At 39.6% G+C, this 15,698-nt stretch overlaps 1 protein-coding gene across 9 annotated transcripts in view; it reads right to left on the bottom strand.

Annotated features, from left to right (window-relative positions):
* The window catches only part of DCDC1 (doublecortin domain containing 1), a 553,166-nt gene that overhangs the window by 33,863 nt on the left and 503,605 nt on the right, over positions 1-15,698 (bottom strand). For all 9 annotated transcript variants that reach the window (XM_089309905.1, XM_089309913.1, XM_089309931.1 and 6 more), the window contains 6 exons: positions 15,110-15,277; positions 10,940-11,110; positions 9,367-9,570; positions 7,915-8,107; positions 4,616-4,768; positions 3,808-3,909 (listed from right to left, as the gene is read on the bottom strand). In XM_089309905.1, coding sequence (XP_089166031.1) covers positions 3,808-3,909; positions 4,616-4,768; positions 7,915-8,107; positions 9,367-9,570; positions 10,940-11,110; positions 15,110-15,277 — 991 coding nt within the window. The remainder of the gene's footprint in view (positions 1-3,807; positions 3,910-4,615; positions 4,769-7,914; positions 8,108-9,366; positions 9,571-10,939; positions 11,111-15,109; positions 15,278-15,698) is intronic.

Here is a 15,698-nt window from a genome sequence, read left to right as displayed (position 1 = left end):
GATTATTAGTCCATTTGCACACTGTTTTCTATTAGAAGCTAGAGAACTGAGTACTTACTTTTCTTTCATGCTATCAGTCTCACCTGGACAACTTTCCCCCTTACCCTCCCTTACTGTGAGCCCTGCCCTGGCTCAGTAACATCTGTATCTGGAAGGGTAAGTCCACCCTATGTTGGGTTTCAGTTGACATATCTGTTTAACTTTCACACTAAATGAATGCTCCAGTGTTGTCTTGGTATGTCACAAAAGAGATACTTTGGCTTGATCTGCCACTTCTGAGTTTATTTATCAGTTTTAAGACCCCAAGTATACAGTGCTGCCTTCTCTGGACTCTTTATACCAATATTTATTGAGTATTTATGATACATAAACCAAGGAGCAAGTATTTTTACTGAATCATAAAAGCCCTATACATTAACTATTAATGGCACAATATTAGCAATGATCATATTTTAAAATGAAATGTAAAATCAGTTTAGCAGTGTTTTATACATAGCATTTGCTCAATAAATACTTGCTGCATTAACAAATGGCTACTATAGTCAGAAATAATCTATTCAATAACATTTATGCCTTCCGTACTTCTTCCTTCACTCAACCCTCAAGAAGCTAACAATCTAGCGAGGACTATGGTTAGCTGAGCTAGGAGTTGTTCTTATTTATCCTCATAATCTCAACAGCTGGTAAAGGGGTTTTATAAGCATATGCTAATATTTGTATTTAATAGCAGAAACCATGCCAGTTTGCCAATAGAGACAAGATTTATCCTAGCACTAAATCATGAGAGAAACTATATTTATAGATCCTTGCATAATGGACATTAACTGACCAAACACATACTGGTTTCAACAATGATATTGTAAATGATGCCAGCTAACTGTAAATGCCTTTTTAGTACTCAGTTGTAATAGAAACGGAAGACATGATGTTAATTCAGTAAAGAACGCAGTAAAGCAGCTACGCCAGGTGCTATTTTTGGTATGCTGCTGTCTATGGATTTAAGTTGACACAAAAGTAGAGTTTAGGAAATTCACTGGAGTGAATGGTTAAAATTCCAGTCACTGTTTTATTCAATCATTCTACAATGACTCAGAGGAAAAATAAAGACAAAGAATTTATAATCTAACAGGAGATTCAGTCACATGTATAGGTAATTATAATAATGTGATGAGGGCTCTCTGAAGGGAAGTTTGGTACTTTCAGGTTCAGAATATTGAAGAAGGCTTCCAGGAAGAAGTGAACAAATAGGCTGAAAAATACAGAATGGTCAGGAGCGATCCAAGAGGATAGGAGAGAGAAAACTTGGGGACGGGGGAATTGAGTCAAAAGCTCAGGGTTAAGAAACTTCATGGTGTGTCTGTCAACTAAAAGAAAAGCCAGATTGATGGGTTTTGGCGGGCAAGGAGAGAGGAACTTAAGGAGAGATGAACTTCCAGAGAAACAGATCATGAACAGCCATATTAACATGTCTCAACTTCGTCCCAGGGATAATAGGAAACCTTAAATGCTTTTATGCCTGCAGTACATAGCACCTTGCCCTTGTACGTGATCACTTCATCTCCAGAATGTCACCATTCTTCAGAGGACAGAAACTACTATCAGGGCTGGGAACAAGGAGACAAACTGGAAAACGGTTCCAGTAATCAGAGGAATAGATGATGGTGGTTTGAACTTGTGTAATGATGGAGCTTAACATGGTTAGAATTCATCTGAGATCAACTTGCCAAACTTAGTGTAACCAGAGTTAATGATTATTTGCTTGAGCAAAGGGAGAGGGAGAGAGCTATGCCAGCGATGACTGCAGGTTTATGTGACAGCACCTGGGTTGATGGTGTTGAAGCCACTACTAGGGGAAACAGAGGAGACTCTTGATATGGGGGTGATATAAGAGCTGTAATTGTGGACGCGTCTCTGAGATATTCAAGTGAAAATGTCTAATAGCAGGAGTGCAAGTGCTTTGTAGTAGTAATAGATGCTTTTCACTTCCATCTAATCACTCTTTTCGGTAAAGACTGAATAATAGCCATTTCAAACCAGAGTTCTGTCCAAAGCATGTAGGACTAGTTGTTGTTTATTAAAGCAAGAGTAATATGTTTTTTTAAAAAAAGATTTATTTATTTATTTACTTATTTGAAAGGCAGAGTTACAGCGAAGCAGAGGCAGAGGCAGACAGAGAGGTCTTCCATTTGCTGGTTCACTCCCCAGATGGCTGCAACAGCCAGAGCTGCGCCGATCAGAAGCCACTATCCAGGAGCTTCTTTTCGGTCTCCCATGTGGGTGCAGAGGCCAAAGCACCTGGGCCATCTTCTACTGCTATCCCAGGCCATAGCAGAGAGCTGGATCAGAAGCGGAGCAGCTGGGGCTGGCACCACGGCTCACTTGGTTAATCCTCTGCCTGCGGTGCCAGCATCCTATATGAGCGCCAGGTTCTAGTCCTGGTTGCTCTTCTTCCAGTCTAGATCTCTGCTGTGGCCCGGGAAGGCATTGCAGAATGGCCCAAGTGCTTGGGCATGGGAGAGCAGGAAGAGATACCTGGCTCCTGGCTTCAGATCAGCCTAGCTCCGGCTGTAGCAGCCATATGGTGGGGTGAAACAATGGAAGGAAGACCTTTCTCTCTGTCTCTTTCCCTCAATGTCTATCTGTCAAATAAAAAAAAAGATGCAACCCAGTTATCTAAAAAAAAAAAAAAAAAAAAAAAAAAGGCAAGAAGTGGAGCAGCTGAGGTTTGAACCTGCATCCATATGGGATGCCAGCAATGTAGGTGGCAGTTTTACCCACTACACCACAACGCCATCCCCAAGTAATATGGTTTTGAAGCAACACAGTTCACACACTTAGGAAAAGAAATTCTGTATGTCAGTTTCAGAGTTTGAAAATTATTTCTTCCCAGACTAAAGTCCATAGTGCATTGTTGCTCCCCAAAGAATCACTTGTATTTCAAATGCTGGAAATAGGATAAGGTCAGGAACCTAAGATTACGTAACAAAAACAATGGAAGATGAGGATAAATAATGCCAACTGATCTTTGACTATGAATAGCATATAGTTGCATAAAAACAGAGGAACAGGCATTTAGCCTGTGGTTAAGAAGGCCACAGCCCATATCTGTGTGCCTGGGTTTGATTCCCAGCTCCAACTTCCTGTCAATGCAGACCCTGGGAGACAGTAGTGACAGCCCAGGAACTTGGCCTCCTCTCACCCATGTAGGACACCTGGATGAACTTCTGGCTGCCAGCATCGGCCCCTGCTCAGCCCTGGTTGTTATGGGAATTTGGGGAATGAACTAATGGAGGGGAGTGTTCTCTGTCTCTGTGTCTCTGTCTCTGTCCCTCTATCTCTCAAATAATTTTTAAGATGAAAATAAAAAGGAGAGGTAGTCCTTTTGAGATATTGATTGAAATTCAACACTGAATATTTTAGTGATTCCTCACTCAGGCTATTAAACAAACAGAAATACCACAGCAAGTTCATTTAAAGACTAGGTCCAAAGCCTATAAATGTTAGTTCAGGTATTCATTCAAAAGCAATGGGGTGATTATCTGGCCCAGACATCCTCCTATTTTTTTTTTAATATATATACATAATTAAGAGGTATTTCTTCTTTTAATATGAATTTACAAATATAGCTTTGGTACTACAAATATATATTATTAGGTCTTAGACTTTCTTCAAATAATTTTTGTAATACAATATTCCATAGTATTCATTGCTTAAATACTTGGTATCCAATGGTAAAAAAAATACCTATCATAAGTTGAGGTCAGCTTTAGAATTAAACATGTAATATTTGGTTAAGTTCATACTGACCTTTTAACTGTCTCATTTTGTGTTTCATGGAATCCAGATCAGCCAAAATTTTGTCCTTTTTAAGCCAAATCTGTTTCTCGAATGTTTCTGCTTTCTGCAAAGCTAGAATAAGAAAAAATACATGATATTTTATCTAGCATTCTTTTATCAACAGTAATTTATCATGCACAGCAATTTACAAAGAAGTTTCTGCTCCAAGAAAGAGATTCAATTAGAAACAAATAATTAAAAGGTAAGGGTCATTAAAAGAAACCTAATTTGAAAGATGACAGAGCTTAAGGCATTGCTTTGTGGGATGAAGGCGGGGTGTGGGAGAGAAGAACAGTGCTGTTTTATTATATAGATTTACCATATGCAGTGGCCATATTTCATTTTCCACTTCCACAAACTATTTGGAGGTGATGAAAGCCTGGCTTGGAACCATTCATTTTTTAAACATCCACCTACTGCCTAAAGGGTGCAATTCTTAAAAATGAAAATGTGCAGACAGGTCGTCTTCAGTGTGAATTAAACTCATTTGTTATTTTCTAATGTATACCATTATTCTCAGTCTCATAGACCAAGGATCTCTTTATCAACTAAATTAGACATTTTTTTCCATGCAGAATACTCCATTTTAGTAAAAAGAAACAAGCAAATGTGCAATAGCTATTCTCATGCACACAATAATTGATGGATCTCCTGTTCTTTGCATAAATGTGATGCTATTATGTTGACATTACACACATTTAATTCATTTTCTTATGATGGACTAAACTTTATTTCTCACATTCATATACTTGCTTGAAAGCAAAAACAAAAAGCTTACCATTTGGAGGTTGAAATGGCTCACCACAAGATACCCAAATGGCAATAGGATTTCTAAGGATCTGGATGAGCAAAGATGTATCGATATCATCCAAACTGTTGGATGTCAAAGACTTTGGAAATAATTTATTTTTCAATATCACTCTTGGGTTTTCTGGGAAAGAAATGGCACACTTACAATTGTTCAATGAATGATTAATAAATTTACAATCTGAACTCATTTATTTGTTCAAAATATTTCCTTCTTCATTAATTACTTCATATAAACAGGCCATTCTTAAACAAGAGGTCGATACATAAATACGGTCAAAAATAACATATGCAACCCAAGAAGTTAATGTAATATGACTGTAAATATATGTTTTAATTCTTCTCTGACACATCACCTAGTTCTTACAGAAATTTGAGGTGACCTGCTAAAGTATGCTTAGAAAAGGGAAAATAAAGGATAAGAAAACCAAGTAAAACAGAAGAGGAGTACAGGAATGGTCTAGCATGAGGGCGAGGTGCCTCAGTGTCCTCAGATTTTAGGTGAATGATATTATCTCTCTCATTCTGCTGTCAGATTAAAGTAAGTAACAAGTGCTTAGAAGAAATATTATTTAACCTAGTTACTGTTGCAAGCATCCAATAACTGTTGGGTACCATTTTCATTGTGAAATAGAAGTAAACACCACCCTCTTTTAATTTGTAGCTGTTAAAGCATAATTTGGGCTCACAGCTTCCTAGAGGCCAGAGAAGAAGGGAAAACAAAACAAAATTTCTGGATTCAAATGGCCCAAATAAACAGACAAATTCTGTAGAAGATATACTTTTCCTGGTCCTGAAGCCGGAGAAATGCAATTAAGGGTGCTCATAAAGAGATCATTCATGCTACAGCCAGCAGCATCCTGGTATGCAGCATAGGCTGTACTACTTGCCAGGCATTTAACTACGACATTGACACAACACTGTCTGGTGTTATTCTGGAAACAGTTCTCTGAGCTGGGTCCTGTTGCCATTCTTTTCATCCACCTTGTACAGATGAGCTTTCCTTCCTCAGCCGCGTGGTGCAGGATCAGGACTGGGATCCACATCATCTGCCTCCAGAGCCTGGCTCTCACCCACTGCCTGCATAGAGAACTCTCTGCTGAACTCTCACCAGCAGCTATTCCTTTAAAGTTCCTCAGTGCGAACTGATGGCACAATCCCAAGCCATAACTCGGTAAAAGGGCAACTCACTAACAGCCCTGCCCGATTCAAGGGTGGCCTTTGGAATCTGGAGCAGAAGGGATGGCTGTGTCCTTTCAGCGGTCCTGTATAAATAGCTCTGCTTCCAACCAGGTTTAAAATAAGACTTTGAAATTATAATGTTATAGATTCAAGACAGAAATCTGTGCTTTATTCTTTAAAACTCCTCAGGTAGCAACAAATAATAGCCTACACACAGTTATAACAAGATCTAGTGAATGTTCGGTAAACATCAACCAGGCTCTGTTCTAAGTAACAGATAGATACATTTTATATGTGTATCTTAGATATACATTTTTTCTTATGAAGAACTTATATATGAGAGCATATATTTATATGTGTGTATTCTTATGAATATATTCATATTGATGAGAACCAAATATATTTAATGTAGGCATTAAATATATGTTCAATATACAAATGTATATATGAATATTTATGCATTATATTCACATAATCCTCATAAAACTTCCTTGAAGTAAATTACTATTCATGTCCTCATTTTGCAAATGAGAAAACTGAGGTACTGCATAGTTAAGCAGCTTGCCTAAGGTCATTCAGGTAACAAGTGACAGAACTTGGTTTGGAACTCTGGGTTTTTTGGCTCCAAAATCCAAGTTCCTAATCTCAAACTCATTCTTCTCAAGACAACAATAGTAGAAAAATTCACACTGAGAAAACTGTACTAAATCACTACTAGCAGTACTCTGTTTAACTTAGCAGTTATTTGGGATACAGTCCCTGCCCTCAAGTTGTACATAATCTAATGAGACACACAAAGATGCAAAGAGATAGTTAAAATTAAAATCTTCTGTGCTAAAAGCTGCCCTACAGCCAGCGCCACGGCTCACTAGGCTAATCCTCCGCCTTGCGGCGCCGGCACACCAGGTTCTAGTCCCGGTCGGGGCGCTGGATTCTGTCCTGGTTGCCCCTCTTCCAGGCCAGCTCTTTGCTGTGGCCAGGGAGTGCAGTGGAGGATGGCCCAAGTGCTTGGGCCCTGCACCCCATGGGAGACCAGGAGAAGCACCTGGCTCCTGGCTCCTGCCATTGGATCAGCGCGGTGCACCGGCTGCAGCGCGCCGGCCGCGCCGGCCATTGGAGGGTGAACCAACAGCAAAAGGAAGACCTTTCTCTCTGTCTCTCTCTCTCACTGTCCACTCTGCCTGTCAAAAAAAAAATAAATAAATAAATAAAATAAAATAAAATAAAATAAAAAGCTGCCCTACAGGGACATTGACTGGAGCTTGCGGCAGTGGTGGAGATGGGCAGGATAGAGAAGGGGAGTTGGAAGACAGGAGAGGTGTGGAGAGGATATTTCTTCTAATAGATCGACAATGTCCTAGCCCCACTTCTTAAGTGGTCTCTGGTTCATTTTGGCTGAGTTTAAGAGTAAAATCTGCTCCTGTCTCATAAATTAGCTATTTATACAAACATAGTTTATTAATTCTATGTAATTTATTTTTGCAGTACTGAAATAAAAATTTATATTGCTTCTAATTATTTCCTATTGTTCCTAAAGGTAAAAACTCCCTAGTGAAACTTTTGAAATCACTTACAAAAGTAGTTCCCTGTGATTTCAAAATTCTGGAAGAAGTGATTGAATAAAAGGGTCACATCAGAGCGAGTGCTGTGGGGTGGCAGGTCAAGCCACCACCTGGAATGCCCTCATTCCATATCTGAGTGCTAGTTGGTGTCCCAGCTGCTCGGCTTCCAATCCAGCTTACTGGCGGCGCATCCTGGGAAGCAGCAGATGATGGATCAGGTGTTTGGGCCCCTGTCATTCAGATGAGAGACCTGGATAGAGTTGTGGGCTCCTGGCTTTGGACTGGGCCAGCCCTGGCTGTTGTGAGCATCTGGGGAGTGAACCAGTAGATGAAATGTTCAACTAATCCAACTCTCTCTTTCACTCACTCACCCTTATTCATGCTCCCTCTCTCTATCCCTGCCTTTCAAAGAGATGAAAATAAGTAAGCAATAAACAAAATTTCACATGGCATTTTTTTTTTTTTTTTGTGATCAGATATAAATAGAACCAATTCACTTTTGCAGAATGCAGTCAACTTCCCATACTTTGGAGAGTTGTCTCTTCTGGTCCAATAGGAGCTGCAACTTTCTCCTGTTCCTTGGAGTCTCTCTGAATGAAAGATTCTTCTAGAGCCCATGAAACCAAATCACACAAAGTACAGACTGGGGTTCCATCCTTGGTATAAACTTTGGTGGCTGCTCTGGCAAGCCCAAGTTTTTCTGTGCACTCTGTAAGAAGCTAGAACATAAAGACTGTAAGAAACTGATGGGAAATAGTGATCGAGGGAGAAATAATCATGAGAAGCATGCCATTTTAGGAATCTGGGTAAATTTTTTAATTTGAGAAAATAGAAAGCAGAATAACTACTGATTTTGATCTTTGATTATAGATAATTTTTATAATAGATATCCTTCCTAATCTTACATTAGTCCAATCTGGCTGAGAAAATTTCTAGCTTCAAAAGACAGTAGCTGACATACTTTAGCATGACAGCATTTTCTAAGAAATGTTTAACCTAGAAACCTGCTTTCAATATTGTTGCTTTATAAGGCATAAAATTGTTGTAAGACTTCATATTGATAAACCACTTTAAAATAAGTGATTGCTAAGCATAGAGCCAAGAATTGCCACATTCAATGATCTCCTTTTGCAGATGAGAAAATAGGCTGAGAGGTTATTATTTTTGTCCAAGACCATAAAAGCAGCTATGGGTGCCTGGGTGAATCTTAGTCACTAACTTCTGTACTTTGCTTAGCCCATTGAACAACAATATCATAATTTTAAACAATCCTTTTATTTTTAACCAAAGAAGTGTGAGAACAGATATGTGTATGTGTGCGTGTGTTTGCAAGGAAACCTACAGGGTAGTTTTGTATCATAGTTAACATCATAATAAACTATGTTGTTAAAGGTATCGGCCGTAAGGCATAGACAAGGCAATCCCAAGCAATGGAAGGACAAGGTTGGGTTTGGACTTCTGGCTCTTTCTCCCTCCCTTAGGCTATGGGAGCAGTCTCCAAGATAAAGACCACATAGTCTTACCGAAGACAACCCCTGCTTCTCTAATTTGAAAGCAAAATGAAACACCCTATCAACAAATAAGTGCTCCGATGCACTACTGGTAAATGAGGTGGCATCTCGCAGACTACTCAGATGACATGTAACTTGAAACCGGCACGGGAAGCAGGGTGGAGAAAAGGCATTTTGTCATAAAGATGAAGAAAATACGGAATCTCTGTTCTACCCCTTTGCTTTATGTCTTTACTCTGGAGTCAATCTGAAACCCATCTTCCGGTTTCTCATTTTTCTGAATCTTTGTAGCCAAAGAAATACAATGAAAAAGGATATCAAGATGTAGATCTTGATTTTATCAGCTTAAACTGGAGAATCTGGCCAGGGACTTTTGTCACTCAGTCCCCCTGCTTTTTCTTGTAGAAAGAATTGTCATTATCATTACCTCTGAGGATGCAAGCAGCCTTTAAGTGATAGTCACTTACCATGGGGAACGTTCCAGCCACAATTAACTTCCCATTACGATATCCATCCCCATTTTTGTATGCAATTATTTTCACTTCCTTCTGGTGCTTAGCCGCTACACCACTGTGAGATACAGCTTGCATGCCAGCCTTCATCCGGAAAGATAGCAGACGTTCTTCATAACAACTTAGGGTTTTCTCAGCCTCGGAGGATGATAAATCAACCTGATTTTTTAAAAAAGTCCATTTACTTTCTTCTTTTAGTTTTTATATTTTGGTATACCTCAATCTCTTAATTTCATGAGTGTGTGTGTGTGTGTGTGTGTGATCTAAATTTTGCAATGCTCACTTCCTTACTATAGATACTGGATGTTGGAATGGGAAGGACATTTGGGTCAGGACTCTTCAGTTCCCTTTTCAGCCCTGTCTCTGAGTTACGAGGTGAGTTTGGGGAAACTGGCATATGCTTCTGATCTTTTGTTTGTTTGCTTTCCCTTGTGACAAAGATGCCAGGACCAAAGTGAGCCTGGGGTTGAAGTAAAGAGACATGATCACTACCGATATTTCCTTAGTTTTTAGCTTTAGGATGATGCAATCTATGGAGGAAGATGCTGAAGAATGAGGAAGTGAATAAGCCCACACTCCTTAACCACATGGTGATGAAGGTGGAAAACCTTTGCTTTTTCACCCCTACCAGGGGTGTTGTCTTGTAGGAAAAGTTCTAAGAGGTTGTTGCACTGATTTTTTTCTAATCATCTCCCCCATGCACTCCTTAACTCTAGCTCTATCTCAAGCATAGCTGAGTGCCTCCAGGCTCCCCAGAGGACTGGTTCCTTTCTCCTTCACAGTTTGTGTTATCACTTGATGCTTATTGCAATGTTACTGCCCCACTCCCCAGCCCCACGCCCAACCATGCACATCAGGGTCAGGGGTGAGAAAGAGGGTCTAGGAGGCAGGTAGACAAACCCTAAAGAGCACACCAGGATAGCACACTGCCTATCTTTTAGGAATCTTTCTTTGTTATTCAAATGGATAAGTTTACTCAGCTCTTTTCACTTTTAAACTTCAAAGGAAGCATTTCTAAAATGGTGCCCTTGTAAATTAAAGTCATAGAAAAGTGACAGAGATTTTATTCCTCCAAGAACTCTCAATAGCATTAGTCGTGGATATGCAAATTCAGACATCCAACCTGAACAGTCCTTAACAACAACATGTCAAATTCTCCCTGGATTGTTCCATACTAGTAGAAAGGAGTTTACCCTGTGGATATGGGCAAGAAAGCTGCTCAACAAAGTAAAGATTTGCATTACTTTCTCACCTGAAAGCAACACAGAGAACAGTAAAAGGCGTCAGTAGATGATTAAAGTCGCAGACATGCCCAATTAACTTCAAAGGATATACTGAACTATTAATAGACAATGTATTTTAAATTACAGTGGGAAAAAGGAAATCAATTCAGGTAGAATGGTAAAGGTGCATTTGAGGAAGATGAATTGGATGAGTGGAGATGAACTTGAGTGCAAGGCAGATAATGAATACATCAAAGTTTCTAAACTGTTGCCACATGTGCATTAGCGGAGCTCAAATTACACACCATGGCCACGTTGGTGACCTTGAAAGGCCCTCGCGAGGTTTTGGAGCCTGAAGCACAGAGGAATGGAAACCCTGGAAGCACCTGTTTCAATTCCTTCTCTGTTCTCATGGATCCTCCACAAGCCAAGCAGAGTATTATTCTCTTTCCACCAGGTGAGAGGTAATAGTATCCCTAGATTGGGAAAAAAAGATACTCATTTAAGTACATCTGGATTATGACAGCATTTCTGCAAAACATTTTGCAACATAAATAAAGCCCTTTTATCATTCCCAAATGCTAAATTTGAAATAACATAACTGTATTATTTTTTGCTCCTTAATAATTATATTTTTTTCAAAAAAGTATTCCCAAACTCTTTAGTGACAAGGCAATACCAGTGAGTATAATCTGTATCTATAATCATGTTTTCATGAAGGAATGGGCAGTTCTAGATTTAGAGAAAGAATATTTAAGATAAGCAAGGGATACCATCATGTGCCCAGAAAGAAAAGAAGTCATCCAAGAGCAAAGGAATCATGTGGAAAAGACACAGGTTCCAACATGAAGGAGACTCCAAAGAGTGACCATTTGAGAGCAACAAAAAGAATGTTATCAGAAATGCTTTGAATATGTTTGAATGTGTGACAACCCAAGAGTTCACAATGGTGCCAACACCACAAGTAAAAACAAATCAACAAAATTCCAAACAAATAAAAATGAAACTACAGTTCATAGGAGACTGTTGGAAGTAAACGAGCACCAGCTTATAACTCTGAATATTGGCCATTTCGGTGCGCTGTGCTGCAGCAGGGACATTGAGACACTTGAAGTGTACTGGATACCTTCCAGTTTCTTTCATTTCTGGATTGAATTTTCTTTTCTTGCTGTTAGTCTCCTTCATCTCACCTCAAGGTGTAGACTTGTGAAGGAACCACATGTGACAGGGATACTAGTCTGGAAAGGAGACATACTGTATGTAATCGGAAGGAGGAGGAAAAGGACTTGTCCATTTTGCTCTTTTGCTGTAGGCGTCCAGTTTTGTTTCTCAGAGGGCAATCTGACCCACCTGTCGTGTTGGCTCCTAAGGGACTGCTGTTATAAGCGGCTCATCGAGAGTTGAACTTCCTATAGCCTTCTTGGGAGTGTGGAAAAGGAAAAAAGCCACAGGGCTGGAAAGAGCTGGATGATCATGCACAAGCAAAACCGACTTGGAATTTATATATAGACATACCTCTCCCAATCCACCTTCAGCCGACTGTTGTGTGACAGCCTTTCTCTCAAACAGGGCTGGGATGTTCCGGTTTCACCACAGATTTTCTATCATGTCATCTTTGGAATCAGCTAAGAGATTCCAGGTCCTTGTTTTGAATATAACCTCTTTCTTTTTTTAAAAAAATTTATTTCATATTTAAACCCCTCGTATTAGTCAATGATTCATGTTTCACATTATTTGAACTATTTGCCATTACAGAAAGACTCATATGTGTTTTAAATAAAACTGGTGTAGGAAGGTCTCAAAAAAAAAAAATGGCCATTTGACAGTGTGGCACGTTATTTGCAAAGATGGCCACAAGAAAACTGTCCCAACCTGATTTGCATATCCTTGTGAAACATGATGTTGCTGTTCTTCCAATCAAGAAATGAGAGTTTATTTCTCTTTGTCTCCTTTCCTTGCATCTGGCAAGGCTATGAAGTGCTTGGACATTGGAGCTTCTCCACTTTGGGCTACAGTTTGGACTCTGAGACCACAACATGAACAAGCTTGAGTTAGCCTGCCTGAGAATCCATGCGGTTGGAGAACCAATGCCCCAGCTGACAGTATACCAACCACCAGGCATATGAGGGAGGCCATTTTTTTTTTTAAGATTTATTTACTTGAAAGTCAGAGTTATAGATACAGGAAGAGAAAGAGAAATAAAGAGATCTTCCATCTACTAGTTCACTCTCCAAATGGCCAGAACAACCAGGCTGAAGCCAGGAGCCAGAAACTCCATCCTGGGACTCCCATATGAGAGGCAGGGGCTCAAGTACCCAAGCACTTTGGCAACTTAAAGTTAATGTGCAGGCACGGTAACAGGGACCTGGGTCAAAAATGGAGCAACCAGAACTCAAACTGGCACTCCAATATGGGATGCCAGTGTTGCAAGCAGTGGCTCTGCCACAATGGCAGCCCCTAGAGGGCCGTCTTTGTCAATTCAGTCCCTGTAGGACCACCAGACTACTGAAGAACCAGGGATGACTGCAGGCACATTAGTTAGTGATCCTGGGCAAGACCAGCAGAACTTTCTCAGCTGAGCCTGGCCCAAATTTCTAGCCCACAAAGCAAAACATATTTGTTGGGCTAAGCCACTAAGTGTTCAGGTACTGTGTTACACTGCAATAGGTAAGTGAGATGGATAGAAAGAATAATGCATTTATCCTACCTTTTCTTACAGATCATGTTTTTGAGTAGTCAAATACCTACTTGATGAAGTTCTTCCTTGTATTAAATGTTCAGCTGATAAATAAATGTATGGAAAACTACAGAATTAGGCAGAATTGGTCCTTTTGCAACAAAAGTGTAACATTAGATGAAAAATCATTGGAGAGGGGTCAGTGCCATGGCATAGCGAGTAAAGCCACCTGTGGCCCCAGCATCACATGTGAGTGCCAATTCAAGTCCAGCTGCTCCACTTCTGATACAGCTCCCTGCTAATGCACCTAGGGAAGCAGAAGAAGATGGCCCAACTACTTGGGCTCCTGCACCCATGTAGGAGACCCAGAAGAAGCTCCTGTTTCCTGGCTTCAGATCAGACCAGCTCTGGCCGTTGCAGCCATTTGAGGAGTGAAACGGCAGAGAGAAGATCTCTCTCTCTCTTCTCTCTCTTTCTCTCTCTCTGTCTCTCTAGCTCTGCTTTTCAGCTGAATGAATAAATCTTAAAAAAAATCACTGGAGAATTTTTAAATATAGGATCAGATTGTCATTATCTGAACTCACTGATAACAATTATAATCATAAATGGAAAACCTAGATGTTCCCTATGAAACATACAGGAAAAAAAATCTGTGAAAATTCTGGCCCAAAAATTGTTAGGAATAAATCTAATCACAATTCCAGTGCTCAATTCCACTTGCAGGAATTATGGTGGCTAGAGAAATAAGTTGAAGGATGCCACAAAGAAGCACACAGATAGAAATGATGAATAGTATATACAACAAATTATTCTATGCCACCAAATGTTCATGAGGACCTTGTTTGGATCTTGACCCAAGCTAACAAATTGCAAAGATGGTTTCTAGGAAAGCCAGGGAAATTTTATTAAGGTTTTCAGATGGCATTATAGCACTGTGGGTTAATCCACCACATGCAACACCAGCATTTCAAATGAGTGCTGGTCCGAGTACTGGCTACACTGCTTTCAATCCAGCTTCCTGCTGATGCACCTGGGAAGGTGTCAGAAGATGGCCCAAGTACATGAGCCCCTGCCACCCATGTGGGAGACCTTGATGGACTTCCTGGCTCTTGGCTTTGGCCTGGTCCAGACCTGGCTGTTGCAACAATTTGGGGAGTGAACTTGCGGCTGGGAGATTCTCTCTCCCTCTCTTTCTCTTTGCACCTTTCACTCTCTCTCTCTCTCTCTCTCTCTTTCTCTGATGCTCTGCCTTTCAAATAAGTAAATAAATAAATCTTTTCTGAAAAATATTGTGACATCAGTATTAGCAAAAAGAAAAAAAGAACAGTATTATAGATAGTCAAAGATCATTGTTAATTTTGTTGGTTTGATAATGGCATGATTATTATTTCAGAAAATGCTCAAAACTTTTAAAAGTACTTGTTAATTTAGAGGTGAAATGATATCATGTCTTGTGTTGGCAGATATGATAAAACCTTGATAATAGGTGAATTCAAATGATGGTTAAATGAAGATTCATTGTGCTAGTTTCTTTACTTTGGAATATGTAGGAAAACTTCCATAATGAAACGTTGAAATACTATTATATAGAATATCTAATTAATTTTATTCCTTACAATTTCTTTTATTCTTTCCTAACCAGAACCAACAGTCTAAGTGATTTAATTCAAAAATTTGTGTTCCATTTGTACAAACATAAGGTTTAAGGTTTTTCTAGGTGAGAAAAGGTTTTTGCTTTATTAAATTACTCTATTGTACCCCATTTCCCCTTCTTCTTTGAGAAGAAGGAATCACTTACTGGTTGATCAATGTTTTCTTTACTAACACAAGATGTACAGATGCCAGCGTAATTTGCTGATGTGATTTCCTTGTCCAGGGCACTGCTATGAAAGGCCATAAACGCTTTCATATTTTCCATGTAATGCCACTTTTGATTGGCAGTTCCATTGTTGTATTCCTTATATTTCTGAATAAAGAGACAAAATGTAAAGTCAAATAGAAAGGCAAGTTTAGAGCAGTCATATTTTTCATTGCATAAATCCAAAGGTGTAGATAAGTACATAATCCTATTATACAGCTACTGTTTATATCACAGCTACTGTTAATATTTTAGTGATTGTATATAAAATATTTTTATATTTATAAATACCTATTCTTTTTAAAATATTTATTTATTTAGTTGAGAGAAAGAGACAAAAAGAGAAAAAGAGACAGAAAGAGAGAGATCTTCCACCCGCTGGTTCATTCCTCAAATGGCTGCAACAGCCAGGGCTGGGCCAGGATGAATCCAGGAGCCAGTAGCTTCATCAGGATCTCCCATGTGGATGCAGGGACCCAAGTACTTGGGCCATTCTCCACTGCTTTCTGAGGTGCTTTAGCAGGGAGCT

Source organism: Oryctolagus cuniculus, chromosome 1 (genome assembly GCF_051225735.1).
Source record: "Oryctolagus cuniculus isolate XC-2025 breed Fujian yellow rabbit chromosome 1, ASM5122573v1, whole genome shotgun sequence".
Classification (NCBI taxonomy): domain Eukaryota; kingdom Metazoa; phylum Chordata; class Mammalia; order Lagomorpha; family Leporidae; genus Oryctolagus; species Oryctolagus cuniculus.
Note: the sequence above shows the minus strand (reverse complement) of the source record. Positions and strands in the feature narration are given on the sequence as shown.